The sequence below is a fragment of the Scleropages formosus genome, chromosome 17, assembly GCF_900964775.1.
Source record: "Scleropages formosus chromosome 17, fSclFor1.1, whole genome shotgun sequence".
NCBI lineage: Eukaryota > Metazoa > Chordata > Actinopteri > Osteoglossiformes > Osteoglossidae > Scleropages > Scleropages formosus.
This window is the reverse complement of record NC_041822.1, coordinates 2,508,318-2,527,295: the sequence shown is the minus strand read 5'-3', so window position 1 is coordinate 2,527,295 and position 18,978 is coordinate 2,508,318. Positions and strand designations below refer to the sequence as shown.

At 42.8% G+C, this 18,978-nt stretch overlaps 2 protein-coding genes across 2 annotated transcripts in view; one reads left to right on the top strand and one right to left on the bottom strand.

Annotated features, from left to right (window-relative positions):
- Positions 1-4,589: 4,589 nt before the first annotated feature.
- Positions 4,590-14,331, bottom strand: c17h9orf85 (chromosome 17 C9orf85 homolog). Its single transcript, XM_018759948.2, has 4 exons — positions 14,072-14,331; positions 12,084-12,190; positions 10,059-10,172; positions 4,590-5,417 (listed from the first exon to the last, which is right to left on the bottom strand). The coding sequence occupies exons 1-4, from the start codon at positions 14,171-14,173 to the stop codon at positions 5,204-5,206; spliced, it is 537 nt and encodes a 178-aa protein (XP_018615464.1). The 5' UTR covers positions 14,174-14,331; the 3' UTR covers positions 4,590-5,203.
- Positions 14,332-14,571: 240 nt separating this feature from the next.
- Positions 14,572-18,978, top strand: part of abhd17b (abhydrolase domain containing 17B, depalmitoylase) — a 28,181-nt gene continuing 23,774 nt past the window's right edge. Inside the window, exons 1-2 of the mRNA XM_018760048.2 lie at positions 14,572-14,997; positions 17,364-17,838. Of these exons, the coding sequence (XP_018615564.2) occupies positions 17,372-17,838 (467 nt within the window). The 5' untranslated portion in view covers positions 14,572-14,997; positions 17,364-17,371. The remainder of the gene's footprint in view (positions 14,998-17,363; positions 17,839-18,978) is intronic.

Here is an 18,978-nt window from a genome sequence, read left to right as displayed (position 1 = left end):
TGTCATAAATACCTCCGCCCGGGGATTAAAAACACCCAAGTGCATGCAGGAACTGCTCTCCTTGCGCAGCTTCCAAAGTTGCTGATAGTTAAGCGTAAATTTATTGACTTAGCAGCAGACAGTTTTCTGTAAAGTCACGCAAAACAGAGTAAACAAAAGCTAAATAATGTACCTATAGTAGCATAAAATATCTTTAATACATAGCATGGAATCTAACCCATAAACAGAGGGATGTCTTTATGAACCTTTTTGAATATTGGATATGTTTATAAGATGAATCAGTCAGCAGTTAGGATTGAATAGGAGTTTGTGGAGTTTATGGAGTTTATGTACAGGGACAACTGGAAGTGTTGGGGTTAGAGCTGTTACCTTTAGACCCAAAGGTTACAGGTTTGAACCCCACTTCTAGCTATAGTACCCTTGAGCAGGTACTTGCTCTAGTAAAAGTACCCAGCTGTATAAATGGGCAAATAATTGTACGCAGCCTAATGTTGTAAGTTACTTTGGAGAAAAGTGTTGGCTACATGAATAAATGCATTTCCAATGGTATGGAAGGAGTTGTTATTTTAATGTAGTTTCAAGTTAATGAAAAATGTTGCACTGGTATGAACTGGTGTCACCTTATACCCTATGCTTCTTGGATAGGCTGCAGACCACTACAATCCTACACTATATGTTCTCTGTGTGGGTTTCCTCTAGGTGCTCTGGTTTCCTCCCACAGTCCTAAGACATGTTGTCCTTTGGCGACAGAATGTTCCCAGTGTTTTATTTCCTCTGCTTCCCTCTTTGCTTGGCTTTCTGTCACTGTTCGCAGTGAGTGTGTGGAGCAGCGCTTGTGTGTGTGTGTAATGTGCCCAGTTTGCCTGGGCTAGTCCAATGGGTGTAGCGCAGCAGTCCTCCTTGTCTAGTTTTACTCTGCTGCTACAGTACAGCACAGTATAGTACAGTACTGTGTGGCCCCTGTCCACCAGCAGGCAATGCGTAGGGTCCCTTTCTCCCATCATTCCTCTGTTTTCCCCGTTTTGTTGTGAAATGTGCCGAAGGGCTTGCTGTCTTCATTGGACACAAACCACCCCTTGATCTGGCCCCAGTCCACTGCCTCATCAATCCCTAGTCCATCACCCTGTTTAACCCTCTAATCATCCCGTCCTTCCCCATGTCCAACCGTCAAATGACCTGACCATACTGCTGTCCACTGCCTTTTCACCACCCTTGTTAACCCTGTAATTACCCCCCTGACCACACCTTGACCATTATTCCACCAACACAGGACTGCCAGCGGTTTTGGATCTAACACCCTATGGGAGTCACCAGTTGGTGGTTCTTCTGAACATCACTGGACTTAAATCCAGCCCAGCAGCACAATGGCACAGTAGCGCTGCTGTCTCACAGCGCTTGGGTGGTGCAAGAGAACATGGGTTCGACCCCTGTTTAGTCTGTGTGGAGTTTGTATGTTCTCTCTGTGTCTGTGTGAGTTTCTGCTGGGTGCTCTGGCTTCCTCCCACAGTCCAAAGAGATCCTATTCAGGTTCCCCCATAGTGTGTGAGTTACAGAAAGAGTGTGTTCCACTGATGTATGGATGGGTGACCCAGTGTAAGTAGTGTATCTAGCAGTGTAAGTCACCTTGGTGAATATGGTGTGTGGGCTGATAACACTACATAGAGTTCATTGGAAGTTGCTTTGGAGAAAAGCATCTGCTAAATAAATGTAAAGACATTATATTTCATTTTGTCTATCTTTTTTTATACTGCTGTTCACATGGTATTCTTTTTAATGGGCCTTTGTCCAATAAACTAAATATCATAATGTTAGCCAGCAATGGGTAAATTATTCAAGGTGACCTGGTGCTGTCTCCATCTGGCTTGGGGTTTGAACTTTCATCTGACTAGAACCTGTGCTTCAACGACCTTGAATGATGAAGAGAAAAGTGATTTACTACCATTAACCTAGATCTGTGGGTGGTAGGTGGATCATATTAATCACACACAGAGTCTGGGACACACCCAGGTTGGGTGCCAGTCCATCACAAGGCACCTCAAGCAAGACTCGAAGCCCAGACCCACCAGAGTGCAGGACCCAGCCCAACCCGCCACACCACCACGCCCCCCTACATTAATAACAGCCTTGCTGAATTTTTTTAAACTTCAAAGAAAGGCATTCCTTGGCATATCAATAAGATTGCGTGACTAGTTTTTGTTCCTCTCTAGTCATGAGTGTGACACTGTGTATGAACAGTCTGTGCTGTTACACAAGGAGACATACACACAGGCACTTTTTTTAGAACTCTCAGTCTCCAGAAAGTAAAACATCACAAGCTGAAGTTTCACCACTCAGCAGTTTGATGATAAACAGGAGAAAATGAGATATTCCACGTGATAAAGTTTACACCTTTATTATAAGAAGTTGTGCTGAAATATATAGGTAAGAATTTAAAGTTCCTTTGTGAGGTAAGATTATGAAATAACCTGTGTGTGCTTGGGTAACACATAGGAATTATTTAAATGAAGCTCCTTCCATGACACCATTTCTGGGAACCAGGCCTAAAGAAATATACAGAGAACAGAGTCAAGTGTTGAACAGGGTACATGGGAACTCTAAACCACCTTTGTCCCATGTGGACTGCTCCAGTGGAACCCAGCTTTGTTTGTTATGTTTCCTTTCTTTAGTCAAGCCAAGTATTTTTAAAAGTTAACCAAACAGAATCAAAGGTTTCCTCAGTTATTTTTTAAAAAAAAAGACCAACTGAATGGGTCTGTATGCATTTCAAATGTTTGTCATATTGGTCCACATTACTGATGTCTTCCATTATTTATTACATGAGAAAGCGTAGCATTGTTTTCATACGGCAGGGTGCGGTGGCGCGGTGGCGCAGTGGGTTGGACCACGGTCCTGCTTTCTGGTGGGTCTGGGGTTCAAGTCCCGCTTGGGGTGCCTTGTGATGGACTAGTGTCCCGTCCTGGGTGTGTCCCCTCCCCCTCTGGCCTTGTGCCCTGTGTTACCGGGTAGGCTCCGTGACCCCGTATGGGACAAGCGGTTCTGAAAATGTGTGTGTGTGTGTTTTCATATGACACTTTTTAAGGATGCAATATCTGTGCTATGAGATGCTTCATGAAGTATTCCTGTTAATTAACTGCTTGTGAACTGCAGCATATGCTCAGCTCATGCTGCATTACTTTACATCCCTTTTTGTATGTATAAAATTCTCAATGTCATTTAGTTTATAAATGACAAACTATTTTCAGACCGCAATTACCTAAATATGGACATTAAAACGGGGGTGCGGTGGCGCAGTGGGTTGAACCACAGTCCTGCTCTCCGGTGGGTCTGGGGTTCGAGTCCCGCTTGGGGTGCCTTGCGATGGACTAGCGTCCCGTCCTGGGTGTGTCCCCTCTCCCTCTGGCCTTACGCCCTGTGTTACCGGGTAGGCTCCGGTTCCCCGTGACCCCATATGGGACAAGCGGTTCTGAAAATGTGTGTGTGTGGACATTAAAACATTTCCCAATCCCCTTAGTCTTCCTCAGCCTCTTCATGGCAGTACAGGCTATGGAGCAGTGGTAACTTCAGCTGAGGGCAAATTCACTGTATTAAAAAAAAAAAAATCTACATAACGGATGCACACTTTTTGCTAATGAGGACACTATCCCCTATATTCCAAAAAGGCATTAGGTTGCAGTGATCAAGGACAAAACCATGTTTGTGACTAGCTGAAGTTACAGTAGAGATTCTACTATTGTATCATTTGGTACAAGCCTAGAGTTGCTTATGTGAAAGAATACACACACACACACACACACACACACACACACACACACACACAGAGTCTGAAACCGCTTGTCCCAAGTGGGGTCGTGGTGAACCAGAGCCTAACCCAGCAACACAGGGCGTAAGGCTGGAGGGGGAGGGGACACACCCCGGAGGGGACGTCAGTCCATCACAAGGCACCCCAAGCAGGACTCAAACCTTAGACCTGCCAGAGAGCGGGACCCAGCCAAACACACTGCACCACCGTGCCCCCCTGTGAAAGAATAACACATTTTTAATTGTTGTGGAAAAAAAAAAATTGATACCTATGCAGCTGTTGGTTGGGTACGTAGCTGCACATTCCAGGACTGTGGAACCTGAATGCAGTTTTGCACCGATTGGTTATTTACTCCACAGCACATATTCTCAGTAACACATAAAACAGTGTCGGAAACGAGCGTGTATTTCGGTTTTTCAACGCAACTGCAAAAATATGGAGAATATAAAAAGGCAAAAAAACTCCCACAAGTACTGAAAACTGTCCAGTAATGGAAAATCTCAAAGAGGTGGCTAAAAGTTATAAAACTAATGAGCAGCTCCTAGTTCTGTTGCACACCTTTTTCTTTATTATAATGCTTATATATTTTATTCCTTTAATTTCCACCTTAGCAACGCAGCCACTTGAAAGCACCACGTGAATGAACAGGTAACTTTAACCAAATGAAGCGGGCTGAACCCACCTAGTGGTCATAGTGCGCAACTGCAGCACCAGCTCCACAGGACACACACCTGGAAACTGCAAAAGCAGGAATTAAAAATAACACTAAATAAGAGCATCTGTATAAATTAACAAAGAGAGACTTTTTTATTGAAAAGTAATCAACAGATTAAGTTAAACTGTTTCATCACATACAGAACAGAATATTAATTTAGTTACAAAGGAACTATAAAGGATACTGTTACCTTACAAAAGAAGGTTAAGCCCACTTTGTATAGTTGAAAAAGGAAACCGAGAAACCAGGCTTCCACAGGATGCAAACACACTGCAGAGTGTCTTTTTTGTGGTTAAACCCTGGAATCTGTCAGAAAGAATACCTGTCCCACAATATAAGAATTCTTCGGTCTGTCGTTACTTTTCACTAGAGTATTTTTTTTAATCACCACAACTCAGTAAGCCAGTTCTTTGCACTAAATGTTACCTTAGCATTGTAACATATTTCAAAAACAGTGTTCCAGGAAAGAGAGGGACATATAATATCCATCTGTGGGGACACTAACATTAACTGTTACGTTGGAGCTATGTTCATCTCTGAAATGTGGTTTAGGACACTTGTAGATCTGGCACTCATTCAAGTAAGAATACTGTCCATGCTCCATCAGCCAGACAAGGAGTTTTAATCTCAAAATCTTCAAACAGTACAGACACACTTGGTAGAGAAAGCAAAATGCCTCCGCTCATGTCCTATATCTTCAGAGAAGCGATATGGGGCACTGTGACCTTGCTTTGTCTATCCAATGTCCCCTCGCTGCTGTCAGACTGGTCCAAATCACTGCCTGAGTCAAAGTCGCCATCATGCTCGTCATCCTCGGCCCTGCTGCTTTTCCTTTTCTTCTTCTGGGCTTCTGAAGCTGGGCCAGACCCTTCCTCTTCTTCTCCCTCCTGCTTAGTATGAAGCCTGGAGGAGAGACAGACATTAGAGAAGACTTAAAGGAGAAAACACACCAGCATTTAACAGTGTTCTTTATGAAGTTAATCAGAAAAGAATAAGCAGTTCATATTGTCTGTCTTCAAGGTAATCCTTTCAAACAGTCTTTCTGTACTTAAGCCATGTGAAGTCAATCAAATGCATCATCAAAAAGACAATATTGAATGTGTCATTTATTTCTGCAGTTTTTGTTTTCCTCTCCTCTGTTGCCAGCTGGCCACATCAACACTTCATTGCAACAATAAGTACTTATTCATTATAACCATCTAAGGACAAATGTCCTTATTAAGTGTTCTGACTTTGATAACATACACACACGCACATTGACTGAAACTGCTTGTCCTGTCGCGGTGAACTGGAGCCTAACCCAGCAACACAGGGTGCAAGGCTGGAGGGGGAGGGAACACACCCAGGACAGGACACCAGTCTACCGCAAAGCACCCCAAGTGGGACTCAAACCCCAGACCCACCAGAGAGCAGGCACAGGCCAAACCCACTGCGCCACCGCACCCCCCTTTTTGATAATATAATGGCTCTTATTAATGTGTTACATACAAGTCTGTCAGTCTGCGTTCAGGATCGAGCACTACCTAAGAATGAACACTTTATTTCAGTTGGAGTTCATCTCTAAAACAATTGAGCCAATGTGTTTGCCCCGCGTGACTCAATTTTTTCATATTTAGAAACCTACAAATTATTTACTGATCAATGTCTCAGGGGAGTCTTACTGTATCAGTTCAGGGTTAGTACTCTAGTCCTCTACAGCACATATAGGGATGGGAATGCAGGTCTTTCAGTTTCAAGCCAACAGTCCTAACAAGTGCAATATGTGCTGCCCCAGCCACTCATGTCTCTGGGCAACAAAGGTACAGGAACAGTAATTTTTTATTGTTTCCTTTAAAAAAAAATTGTTGAGCATCTGAGGAGCAAGAACTCATCTATAAATTTCAGTTATGACTGAAATCAAGGCCAGACCTCATGGTAATAAACTAAATAAAATAACTTATTTCAACACCCTCTCCTATGAACACAACACTGTATTTTCATAGTTCTTGCTGTATTTTAATATATTTTACAATTATTTCTTATTCATACAGTGCACTCAGAAAGGATTTTGACCCCTTCACTTTATTTCCATTTATGCTGCAGCCTAGTGTTTCAATTGATTTTTCCCCTCATGAATCTACACTCAAAACCCCCTAACAACCAAGTGAAAACAGGATTTTAGACATTTTCACTTTTTTTTTTTTTTAAAAAAAAAAAAAGAAAAAAAAAGAAAGAAATATCACATTTACAAACCCTTTAGTTATTACTTAGTTGAAGCATATCTGGCAGCAATTACAGCCTTGAGTCTTCCTGGGTATGACGCGACAAACTTTACACACCTGGATTTGGGGATTTTCTATTATTCTATACAGATCCTCTCAAGCTCTGTCAGGCTGGATGGGGACCATTGGTGGACAACTATTTTCAAGTCTCTCCAGAGATGTTCAATTCCAGGCTCTGGATGGGCCACTCAAGGACATTGACAGAGTTCTCCCTAAGCCACTCCTGTGTTGTCTTTACTCCATTCAGCTTTCCCTCAACCCTGACTAGTCTCTCAGTCCCTGCCACTGAAAAACAAGCCCACAGCATGATGCTGCCACCACCATACTTCACTGTTGGGATGGTACTGCACAGGTGATGAGCGGTGCCTGGTTTCCTCCAGACATGATGCTTAGAACTGAAGTCACACAGTTCAATCTTGGTATCATCAGACCAGAGAGTCTTGTTTCTGGCAGTCTGATAGTTCTTTAGGTGCCTTTTTGCAAACTCCAAGCAAGCTTTCATGTGTCTTTTACTGAAAAGAGGCTTCTGTTTGGCCACTCTACCAAAAAGCCCAGATCAGTGGACCATTGCAGTGATGGTTGTCCTTCTAGAAGTTTTTCCCCATCTCTACACAGGATCTATGAAGCTCAGCCAGTGGGACCATCAGGTTCTTTGTCATCTCTCTTACCAAGGCCTTTCACCCCAATAGCACAGTGCGGCTAGGCGGCCAGCTCTAAGAAGAGTCGTGGTTGTTTCAAACTTCTTCTATTTAAGAATTATGAAGGCCACTCTGCTCTTGGGAACCTTCAATGCTGCAGAAATTTGTTGTAGCCTTCCCCAGATCTGTTCCTCAAAAGAAACCCATCTCTAAGCTCTGCAGGCAATTCCTTTGACCTCGTGGCTTGGCTTTTCCTCTGATACACGCTGTAAACTGTGGGACCTTATACAGACAGGTGTGTGCCTTTCCAGATCATGTCCGGTCATATTGAATTTAACACAGGTGTACTCCAAACAAGGTGAAGAAACATCTCAGAGATGGTCAATAGAAATGAGATGCACCCCATCTTAATTTCAGGTGTCACAGCAAAGGGTCAAAATGTAACATTTCAGTTTTTTTTATTTTTAATACACTTGCAAGGATGTCTAAAATCCTGTTTTTACTTTGTCATTAGAGGGTATTGAGTATATATTGAAGAGGGAAAAAATTAAATGATTTTAGCATAAGGCTGTAACATAATAAAATGTCATACAAAAGTGAAGGGATCTGAATACTTTCTGAATGCACTGTATGTAAAATCTCTCCAAAAGGGGGGGGGGGGGAAACTGTCAAAAAGCTTTAGTGCCATGGAAAGTAAGAGGACAGCGGTTTTATTTAATGTTCCATAAACTTAGTTCTGGGCCATTGCTCACCCAAGCAATTTTAGGAAATAATTTCTCCACAAATCAAAGAAGCCTCCTAATAACACTGAGAAATAATTGTTGCCCTGAAAAATCAATTTCAGCATTTGCAATCTGCCAGCGCATACAGCACAATTTAATGTTCTCCAAGCTGTGCTGTCAATTGCCATTTACTCTTCAGAAAAATAGACCAGTTTTGAGATCTAAGATGAAAAACACCCAAGAATAATTCACATACAAGAAAAAGTATTATTATGGGGGCTTAAAAAGAGCAGCGAATAAAGTGCTCATCCAGTCTTATGCTGTTGGGTGGATAATGGGTGATTCAGAGGAGGTGTAACCCTGATTCTGGCAAATACAGCATATGTTAGCCATTATAACTCAGCTAGGCAGAGTAAAAGCATCTCCTAGGAATGAGGTGGGTGTACTCCTGGTGTGCTGAACTTGTAGCTAATATACATATATAAGTACACATCCCATGCTAGGGAGCAATGTATTTATTGGAAAAACCAAATGTTTTCTGTCAAAGACTTTTATTAGGCAGTAGGTTTACTTTGTCAGAGAATGGACTTCATCATTATGAACCACTACTTAGCTCACACCTTTGTCCACAACAACTTGCAATATTAGTCAGGCAACAAAAAATTTTTTTTTTTCCCCCCCAATCATTTTTAATAATTTATAAGAAATTGCATTTTTATTGAACCTAGGGTATGCACATTGACCAAGGATACTACAGTGATCACTCTAATTAGTACCCTGTACATATCATGTCTAGAATGTGTGCATATAAATAAAACAAACATTTTTTTCCACTAAAAAACTGTGATATAAAAAGCTCTACAAGTTTATAATTAAACAAAACCAAGCTGATGATTTCCAAGTATTAAAATTACATTTACTCATTTAGCTGATGCTTTTCTCCAATATGAAGCTACTTACAATTATTTACTCATTTGTACAGCTGGATAATTTTAGGTAAGCACCTCGCTTAAGGGTACTACAGCTGGAGGTGGGATTCGAACTTGCAATGCAGCCAGTGGTTCAGCTGTACTTTAATCTATGGTGGCCACCAGGTGGAAGCATGCAAGGAAGAGCAGCACTGTATGTTGTGTGGACGAGGAAGAGACGAGGACCATCATGACCTCAAGAGGAGAAATCTATTCCTGGCAGAGACCCCTCAGAAGCCCTTGTTGCATTTACAGCTGCATAACTCTGTGGTGCCGCATAACTGTGAGGTCCAGAATGGCCGAAATGCAGCCTAACGAAAAAGGGGAAGCCAAGACAACAGCAAGGAGCCTCAGCTAACAGGAGAACACAAACAAAGCCTGTTTGATAAATAAAGTGCGGAATGAAATCCAGGACTGCGAGGAAAAATGGAAATGTCAAACCAGATAGCTTGCTATGAACTTTCACTTTCAGCTGAGTGACCTGAAAACTGAGTATTACAATTAAATCTAGCGGAGCAGAATTAGTTAGTCAAAGGCAGGACTAACATAGCATAACAGAATAACAAACACGACACACATAAACATGGCTGAAAGGTCAGCAGCATTCCGAAACAATTTCCAAATTCCAGATTTAAATATAAGGTAGACCATTCCAAACAAGTCCTGCGGGAATTGTCAATGAAATAAAAAAGGGAGGGGGGGGGGGGACCAGTATGATAGTGCAACTGCTAACGAGAAGCGTTTCAAAATCAGTGGCAACATGCCACCCTATGAAACATTCAGCTGGCTGTACGTGACATGAGCCAGAGTTCTTTATTCAGACCCCTCAGCTGACACATCCTGTGAAACCCCAGAACCCACGTCAGCAATCTGTGGCAAAGCTAGCGTGTCAAGAATTGTGAGACACATTGCTGGTCATGCTCATGGCACCGATTATGCCTGCAGAAACACTTACGGGATGACGACGTCCTTCTCCTTTCCACACTTGCAACATACCCCCATGCTCAGGGCACATGGCTTGCAGATGATGTAGTAGGCATCTTTCACAGTCTTCTGCAGGCACTTCACACTGTGCATGACAGAGCACAATGAACTGTCAGCCCTTTGCAAGCTGTTACTTCTTTCTGAGTCTTCCGCTTAACAGTCTAGTTTCCCAATAAATGATCATATCAAGAATGGCTTCAGAGGGTAGCCTTAAAACATGCAGAACATATTTCACTGAAGCAGCTGAAAGCTACATCAGTGCCTTGCTTTCAATATGTCATGAACAATAGTCGTATAAATATGTGAAACTGTAAAATATCCATGCCACTTAAAGTTACACTAAGATGCCACATCCACGCATACATTATCAATGACCATATGCCTGATGTAAGGACGTAGTGGTCCAGAGCCTATCCAGGAGAGACAGGGTGTGACGGAGGGTACACCCTGGACAGGACACCAGTCCATCACAGGGCAATCACACACCCTCACACCAGAGTCACCGGTTCACCTAAAACGCACATCTTCAGAATGCGGGAGAAAAATGAAGCACCTGAAGCTGAGAAGCTACATTTTAAATAAAATGTAGAATCTTTATGATTCTACGTATAAAAGTTGAATTTGAGGGGGTAAAGAGAGTGCACACTGTCGTAAGTTAAAGTCAAATTTGTTTCGACAGCATAGTGTAAAAAGATTACCTGAATGCGAGAAACTAAGTAAAGCTGAATGAAAAAGCTGGTCAAGATTCTCAACCGCAATAAAGATAAGAGCAAAGGCAATTAGCTCTATATTTTAGGAAGAAAGGGCATTGATGTGCAAGTCCCTCATCCAGACACCAGAACATAATAAGACAAACTGCTGTAATTGAGCACATCTTTAAGGCTCATTGTTCAACTGGAAAACCAAACTCTTCCTGGAATTCTAGCAACAAGATACATGGTTGCCTGGCAGCACTTAGTCACTCTGCATTTGGTCAAGAGTCTGAAGCTGTGCCACGGGCCACGAATGGAGTCTCCAAAAATCCTTCAGGATGGAAGATGGGGTGCTTAGGAAGGAAGAGAAGTGGGCAAAAACCAACAATAAGAGGCTTCCTGTATCCAAGTAAAGAATTTCCTTCTCAGCAGGCTATGATCAAAGCCTTTTAAGCATAAGATACTTTCCAGATAATATCAGGACCCTGTACTTACAGAATAAAGTAATATATAAAATGAATATGATATGGCTAAAAAAAAAAATCAATGGAGCAGGAATATGAATGCATTTTTTTTTTTTTTTTTTTACAGTTTATGAGCAAATATCCTAGACTTTATTGCATTTCTAGAATTTTTCCATCAAAGCTTTAACCATGGAGCCTGGTAATACAACGTGCTTATTCAGCACATGCAAGAATGAGGGTGCCACATTATTCACTAATTAAGTACGTTACATGGTTTTGTATGATGCCAACTGCTCAGCTCATCCTCACTTGTCCATTTCACTCAAAGTGACCTGGACAATTTCTCCTTATTTCTCTGTGCTGCATCATGCTTACTCATATTCAACATCAGTTACAGTTATATGGCTTTGCTTAAAAAAAATAAATAAATATGAAAGCTAAATGCTCAGTTCAGTGCACAAGTCAACATGCCTGTATTCTCCTCCTGAAACCTTCCTATCGAATTGGGCAAAGTGAAGAGGAGTTCCTGGTATGACATTTACTAGTTTTTTTGAATACACATCTTAATAACCCAGACTGCGATAAAGACCTTCAAACAGCAATAAAGAATTTAAAAGAAAAAAAAGTTTGTGACTTTATAAACATTTACACAAACATAATCAAATATTTATGCAAATATAAGAGGCAAAAAAAATGTCTCAACGTAGTGGTGCGATAATGCAGAAACAGAGCAGTTCATCTAAGAATAATATTCAAATAGACGTAAAGAATGAGACAAACATGTATCAAACAGAAAATTATTCAAACGATCAGTCAGAAAGAGGTGCTGCAGGACCTTACCATTTCCGAGGTTGTGTTAGAGGTTTGTATTTGTTATACTTCACTTTCCATTCCAAAATGTCTTTGCAGTGCTGGCAGACACCATCATGGACCTTGGCACTTGCTATCTGGAGACATCACAAAAAATACACGACATTTAGCTGAGGCTTTTCTCCATAACAACTTATGATCTTAAGCTACCTACAATTATTCACCCCTTTATGCAGCTGTGTCATTTTTACTGGAACAATTTAGGGTAAGTACCTTGATAGAAGATGCAACAGCAGGAGGCAGGATTACTACAATCTCTAAGTGCAAAGGCAGCAGCTCTAACCACTACGCTACACACATCTTAACAACCAAATGCCTTGAAATAGGGGTATAATTTTCAAGGAAAGTAGAGAGGCATTTACAACTAGGTGCATCCGTCCACTATCAATAACAACTTGTCCAATGCAGGGTCACTGTGGTCCAGATGCAACCCTGGAAACAAGCCGGATGGGACAATCACACACTCGTTCACTCACACATACACATAGTACGGGCAATTCAGAGTCACCGATTCACTTGCAACACGTGTGCCTGGGCTGAAAGGGTAATCCAGAGCACTTAGAGCTCTGCACACACAATGAGCTCGATGTGAACCCACAGCCCAGGAGCTCTCCCCCAACTAGGTTCAGGTAGTTTTTTTAATATACATCTTGTACCTAAAAGATTCACTTTCCACAGGATAAAGTAAAATGGAATGCACTCCGTTACTACCTGATATTAACCAAAACAACACAAAACAATTCAGCAAACTCAAAACACATCATTAGACATGAATTTACTGAAGGATTTTTTCCCCCACAACTAGTCATTTGTACCTGGGTTATTCAAAAATGCAAAAAAACACAACACTCTGCCTGAGGGCTCTGAGGAATGTCAATGTAAAGTTTACCAGAACAACAGAATGGCAATTACTGATTGTAATTAATCACTTACAACTTAAATGCTACTGTGATTACATATAAACCTGAGTTAGCATGCAAAGTCATAAGAAAACAAAATTATATAATAAATTTCAAGGGTAGGATGGTCCATTATTCATATTGGCTTAAGGACTTCAGTCAAATAATTTAACCTCTAGATAGTGGTTTTTTGACATTTACTGTTTATCAAAGTGACATCAATTTGAAGCATATTGTAATGACCTGCATTACTCAATAGTGTCACATTTGAGAGGGAACAGATGTTCACTGTAAATAGCAAATGGATATTAGGAATTGTGGAGAAAATGTAAAATAGCGGTCCAACCGCTGTGGGGGCCAACACGGATTATAAAGGGGTGAGTGCCTGTTGGACAGTATGTGAAGGTTAAGAAAAGCTGGAAAAAAAAAAAAAAGCTAAACAGGCTGGAAAAGGCTGGCTTGAGGTGCAGGTCCTGGAGAAAGAGGGGTCCTTGGCTTGGACCGAGAGCAAGTCCCATCCATTGTATGCGCCAATACTGGTGTTCCAATAAATGGTCATAATAAACGGTGTCTATGCGCTCTTCTTTGACCCATCCGAACCTACAGCGTGCTGCAGCATCATTTCTTTTGGCATTTAAGAGGATTTTTTATGGTCCAAGGTGACTTACTATGTCACACCAGCACGTTTTACAGTGATTTACCCATCGATGCAAGATCATCGTTCTCAGTGAGTGTAAGAACTCGATCACTACACAGCAGGTGGGATTAGAACACAAAACATTCAGTTATAAAACAACATTGTATACGCAAAAATTCTGTAGGTATACATAACCCTTCACTGAATGTATACACTTGACTTGTCTTCACTTTAAATTAATTCCTCATGAAATCAGTCAGAGATTAACACTACCTCACGATCATGAGCAAGTAAGTCTCATGAGTCCTGCAGTACACAAGCGTGTACGGCATGTGGCTATTCTATAACACAAATTAGTTATAGAAAAGTAGGAATAGTATGCTAGTTTTTCTTTATATTCCATCCATGAATGAATGACTTACCTTCACCTGAACACTGGCCCCATACTTATTATTTTTGAAAGCAGTCGCGTTTTGGTATTTCTGACCACGCGTCCGAGAAGTATTGCCTTTCTGAGAGCTCATTTTTAAATTTTAAAAAAAAAAAAAGAATTCAAACAACTACAAAAAATCCAACATCACAGCAAAACACCATCTCGATATAAAATAACTTGACCTCGTGTAGCTTCCGCGTTCGAATGCAATTCTCGCGATGTTTCCGAGACGCCGTTCCTGATTGGCGTACATTTTGGGTCGTCTGTTCGCAGCCGTTTTTTTCACCGACTGGGACAAAAAGCATTACGTCATCCTACACGCACTGACCACGCCTTAACTATACAGATTGTTTTTTTTCTCAGCATAGTAAGTTGCTATTGGTCCTTTAGGTAACTCCCGGATGTCGTTCGTAGCGTTTCGATTGTCTCCGAACCCCCGCGCCTTGTGCCGTCATCATTGGTGCGTTCTTCACATCCCTTAATTCTATTGGTCGAAGTGGCTGCGCTCGTTCACGTTGGTATCCCCTGCTCGCTTTCCAATGAGAAAAGAGTGTCTGCTCATACTGAGGGCTGCGCACCGTCCGCTGCGGCACTCAGGTAGTGAAAGTGGGAGAAGCGGTGCCGTAAACAATCCGGGTCCTTTCACATTCACTTTCAAGTACTGTATGAGTTGTGTGCAGCTAGTTAGACCGCATGCTCGGAAGATTAATTAATGAAGAGAAGGTGGAGGCTTGTCCGGGCAGTTTCTTGAGCGCCTAGCTGCGGAGGAGCGAGCGGAGGAGCCCGGCGGTGACTCCTCCCCCCCCCGGCGTTCGAGTCGTCGTCTTCGGCCGAGTAGCGTTGCCCTGCGGCCCCCGAGTCTCTGCCGGCACACACACACACAGCGCCGTGGGACCTCAGTCACCGCCGTCTCAGGTATGTGCCGTGACTTATGATGGCGTGTGTCTCATGATCATGTCTCTTGCTATGTCTGTCCTTTTGGCGGACAGAATGTTCCCCGCGTTTTATTCCTCCGTTTCCAGACCTTGGCTTTCTGTCATGTCACAGTGAGTGTGTGGAGCAGCGCTTGTGTGTGTGTGTGTGTGTGTGTGTGTGTGTGTGTGTGTGTGTGTAATGTGCCCAGTTGAGTTGACGGGACTAGTCGGGTGTAGCGCAGCAGTCCTCCCTCCTTGTCCTTGTCTTGTTTTACTCTGCTGCTACAGTAAAGCACAGTATTATACTGAGTATAGTACTGTGTGGCCCCTGTCCAGCAGCAGGCAATGCGGTCCCTTTCTCCCATCATCCTCCGTTTTCCTCCGTTTTGTTGTGAAATGTGCCGAAGGGCTTGCTGTCTTCATTGGACACACACCACCCCTTGATCTGGCCCCAGTCCATGACCCTGTCCACTGCCTCATGATGATTTCAATCCCTAGTCCATCACCCTGTCTAACCCTCTAATCATCCCCATGTCCAACCGTCAAATGACCCTACCATACCGCTGTCCACTGCCTTTTCACCACCCTTGACCCTGTAATTACCCCCCTGACCACACCTTGACCATTATTCCACCAACACAGGACTGCCAGCGGTTTTGGATTCAGCACCCCATGGGAGTCACCAGTTGGTGGTTCTTCTGAGCATCACTGGACTTAAATACAGTCCAGCGGCATGGTGGCACAGTAGCGCTGCTGTCTCACAGCGCCTGGGTGGTGCGAGAGAACATGGGTTCGATCCCCGCCCAGTCTGTGTGGAGTTTGCATGTTTTCCCTGTGTCTGCATGAGTTTCTTCTGGGTGCTCTGGTTTCCTCCCACAGTCCAAAGACATGCTGTTCAGGTTCTCCCATAGTGTGTGAGTGACACAGAGAAAGTGTGTTCCACTGATGTATGAATGAGTGATCCAGTGTAAGTAGTGTATCTAGCAGTGTAAGTCACCTTGGTGAATAAAGTGTGTGGGCTGATAACACTACACAGAGTTCATTGGAAGTTGCTTTGGAGAAAAGCATCTGCTAAGTGAATAAATGTAAATGCAGTCACAACAAAAAGAAAATAGTGACACATTCCCTGTGGAAATCAGTGTTTATTGAATGTAACTTCTGATCCTGCATTGTCCCGTCAGACATATATTGTTACGCAACAGATAATATTAACAATAGTTTTGAATTTATTAGTACAGAATATTTTCTGGCCTAGTGTACATATATAAATAAAACACTAACAAAACTGTTTAGTATACAACATGGTGTTTATAAACGACTGATACTTCAGTTTGTCCAAAGTAAACTATAGACACCCTATCAGTTGAGAACATCATGTTTTGAATGAACTGTTTTTCAGTTTTAATGATTTCTGTTACATTGTCTCCTTTTTCAAAGACACAATGTTAGATGATTGTCCTCTTTTTGATTTTGTTGGATACACGTGCGAAGAAGTGCTCGGCTGCCACTGCCTCAAGCTGACTGTCCTTAAAGCATCAGAAATGGAAATGGATTTTAACCATAATTTTCTGAAGATGATGGTAGAGATGGATCTGTGGTCTTTTTTTGAGCTGCTGTAGAACTCAAAGAAACATTGACTGCTGAGCGCTGTTTGTTCTTTTCAAGAACTCCCTCTTCTGTTGAAATTGGCCCCTTAAATATCTTTTGCGTGAGTGTGGGGAGACGGGAGCCATTTCGAGGACCAGAACTGAGTCAAAGACGATCAGAGTGCTCTTTGAACAGTAACATCGACTGGCAGTAAGGGCATGTGCATCATTTCAGCACTCAGTTTTGGACTGTTAAATTACTTTGGTTCAAACTTGTTGACTTGGTTGTTTCACATAACTTACTGATATTTTGAACGTTTAAATTGGTTTTCGTTTGGCCAGATGCCTCCTTTGATCATGGGGAGAATAACAGGGTTGTTAGCCTACAAAGAAGTAGTGTTTGATGCCAACAACCATGGAGCCTCCTGTTTAGTGAGTTTCGGGGCTCACTCAGTGTTCCGCTTTGTTGACATACCTCTTGCAGTCCGTTTATCTCGAGATCGACGTGGACTTGGAGAGAAGATAAGATCAAGGTGTACATATCGGAGCTTCATGGCATTCAAGCATTTGCTTTGTAGATCAATATCTTGTCATATGTGCATGTTCCAGTTTTCTAATGTATCATGTCAGCGTGTCTCAGATCTGAGGAGCACCACTGTCCAGGACTGTGGGGTAAATGCTGGCCAGGGCAGGGCAAGATCATCCAGCTGCCCTCAGTCAGGCAGTGGCCTCGTGCATATGGATTGACGTGATGTTTTTGTCCTTCATCCCCACTCTCCAGAGACGAAAATGAACCACCTGTCCCTGAGCGAGCTGTGCTGCCTGTTCTGCTGCCCGCCATGCCCCAGTAAGATAGCCTCCAAGCTGGCCTTCCTGCCCCCGGACCCCACCTACACCCTGATTTGCGATGAGAGCGGCAGCCGCTGGACTCTGCACCTGTCAGAGCGCGCAGACTGGCAGTACTCGGCCCGCGAGAAGGACGCCATCGAGTGCTTCATGACACGGACGTCCCGGGGCAACCGCATCGCCTGCATGTTTGTACGCTGTTCACCCAACGCAAAGTTCACTCTGCTCTTCTCCCACGGCAACGCTGTGGACCTAGGTCAGATGAGCAGCTTCTACATCGGCCTGGGCTCGCGCATCAACTGCAACGTCTTCTCCTATGACTATTCTGGCTACGGGGCGAGCTCGGGGAAGCCGTCGGAGAAGAACCTGTATGCCGACGTGGATGCCGCATGGCAGGCCCTCAGGACGCGGTAGGGAGCCGTTGTGTAGCTGCAAATTCACCCTACCCCCCCCAGACAGGGAGTGTGAATCGCATAAGTGTCGTTCAGCCACACATTCCTCACAGCTTCTGAGCCATCTGTGTGTCACGATCCCCCACCTCCTTTATTACTGTGGGAGTTTCTATTTCTGTTACTCATTTGTTAGAGACACCGTCATGAGTTGCCCGGTGAATTGAATCGTTTCACTCTCCTCAGCCTCCACCTCCCATTGCTGATCTGCTTCACCGTGTTCTACTCTATAAATGACGTACGACCGAGTCTCAGTTCTGCTTGATTGTGTATTTTCAACATAGAGGGGAATGGAAAGTAAAACAGTTCATACACAGGTTGTGAGACATTGAAAATAGGGTTTTGTTTCTATATGTGCCAACAAACAAACAAACAAACCAAAGGCTCACCATTCCCTTGGACTGAACCTCATTTACATTTTAGTTCTCATTCCCTCCCTGCTCAGATTTTTCTTGGAATGTACAGAATCGGAATCAGATTTTATTTGGCCAAGTATGCACACACATGCAAGGAATTTGGCTTCGGTTCCCATAGGCTCATAATGTAGAGTAGACAAAAACACAACATATGTACAAGCACAAAGTGAACTAAACTCTTAATCTGATACGAATATCTCATATTTGCATTGCAGTGCTCTATCTGCACCAGTTGCATTCAAGAAAATGAATACAGTTCTTAAATCTTTAAATTCTCATATGTGAATCGGGGTCTGGCTGCCCTTTCACTTTTATCTGTGATCTTCCTTGCAGAGGACATGATTAGTTTAATATAAAGTAGGAGTTATCAGTCTCTGTGCACCGTGGTTGGAACATTATTGCCTTGTTTGAAGAAATTCTGTTAACTCGGGATGTGCCAGTTTTAAGGACGTAATTGCCATGAAATCCTCTCATGTCTGAAATGTGCTCCAAAGCAGCAATGGCGCTAGATAGGGGAGCACTTAGGTTTTCCGAACTCAGATTATGTAGCTATCAGCAAATTTCCACAGTGCTCTCATCTGTGGCTAAAGTTTAATTTTTAACACTAAATTGTACCTTTAGGCTCTGTTTCTGGTTCTGTTCATAGCTATTTGTGGAAAAAATTAGGAACTGAATGATCTGGGTC